This window comes from Penaeus monodon, chromosome 22 (assembly GCF_015228065.2).
Source record: "Penaeus monodon isolate SGIC_2016 chromosome 22, NSTDA_Pmon_1, whole genome shotgun sequence".
In the NCBI taxonomy this organism is placed as follows: domain Eukaryota; kingdom Metazoa; phylum Arthropoda; class Malacostraca; order Decapoda; family Penaeidae; genus Penaeus; species Penaeus monodon.
Window position 1 is genome coordinate 38159574 of NC_051407.1, and position 998 is coordinate 38160571.

The 998-nt window shown below is 41.2% G+C and overlaps 1 protein-coding gene across 1 annotated transcript in view; it reads left to right on the forward strand.

The window, feature by feature from the left end:
- LOC119587121 (sodium-dependent noradrenaline transporter-like) overlaps nucleotides 1–998 on the forward strand; it is an 11503-nt gene that overhangs the window by 5148 nt on the left and 5357 nt on the right. The window contains exons 8-9 of the mRNA XM_037935873.1: nucleotides 103–174; nucleotides 751–874. Of these exons, the coding sequence (XP_037791801.1) occupies nucleotides 103–174; nucleotides 751–874 (196 nt within the window). The remainder of the gene's footprint in view (nucleotides 1–102; nucleotides 175–750; nucleotides 875–998) is intronic.

Below are 998 nucleotides of genomic sequence, written 5' to 3' on the forward strand. Positions count from 1 at the left end.
CGGTCTTTTAAAATGAACACATGAGGGGTGAGTTTCGTGCTTATTTCCCTCATTATTTCTATTATTATGATTATATTGCTTCTTTTCCCTGTCTTCTCTCAGGCAGTGTGGACACTCGGCCCTACTCTTGGCATCCTCATCTCCAGAGCCAGCTACAAACGCTTCCGGGAGAGGGTGAGGCCATGATCGTGACGGCAAAGTTTCCATCAATTTATTTAACATCTACTGTATATCTTCATCTATGTCTATTATTTTCAACATATATCAGTTTATCAAAAATCTGATATTTTCTTAAAATATATTCAAATAATGTTACTTTCTTATAATATAATCAAGGTGTGTTACTTTCTTTTCATTCCATATCAGTCTTTCTGTTCTTTCCTATTTATATTTTCAGTCTATCTGCATTCTACTTTATTCCCTCTGTCAGTCTATCTATCCATTCCATGTATTCCATCAATCCGTGTATATTCGTTTTTTTATTCTATCAATCTATCTGCCCATTCTATTGATTCTGTCGATATGCATGTATTCAGTTTTATCAATTAATTCAATCCATCCACTCGTCCTCTGTATTCTGCCAGCCTACAATCAATTCTATTCACTCCGTCTGTCTATCGACCCATTTTATCGATTCTCTCCACGTACACACCCTTCCATCCTGCCAAGACGCACCTTGCTCACTGATTTCTTGTAAAGGTCCTTACGTTCCTACAATGCAGACAAGCGATTCTTACGCCATTCCCGCAGATCCGCCTGGACGCTTACACAGCCGTGGGAGTCAACATCTTCGTGGCTCTGCTGTTGCACTTGGCCCTGTTCCCTTTCCTTACCTCTCGGGTGCCAACCGACTCGGCTCTGGTGTCTGACAAAAGCAAGTCTTCGATGGTCATGTCGGGGGTCGTGGTTGGGATGGCGAATGTATCTGTGATAACTGATTTGATTGCTTTGAGATGTATACGTAGCGGGAGAAAGAAAGGCAGGGAGAAAAATGAGAG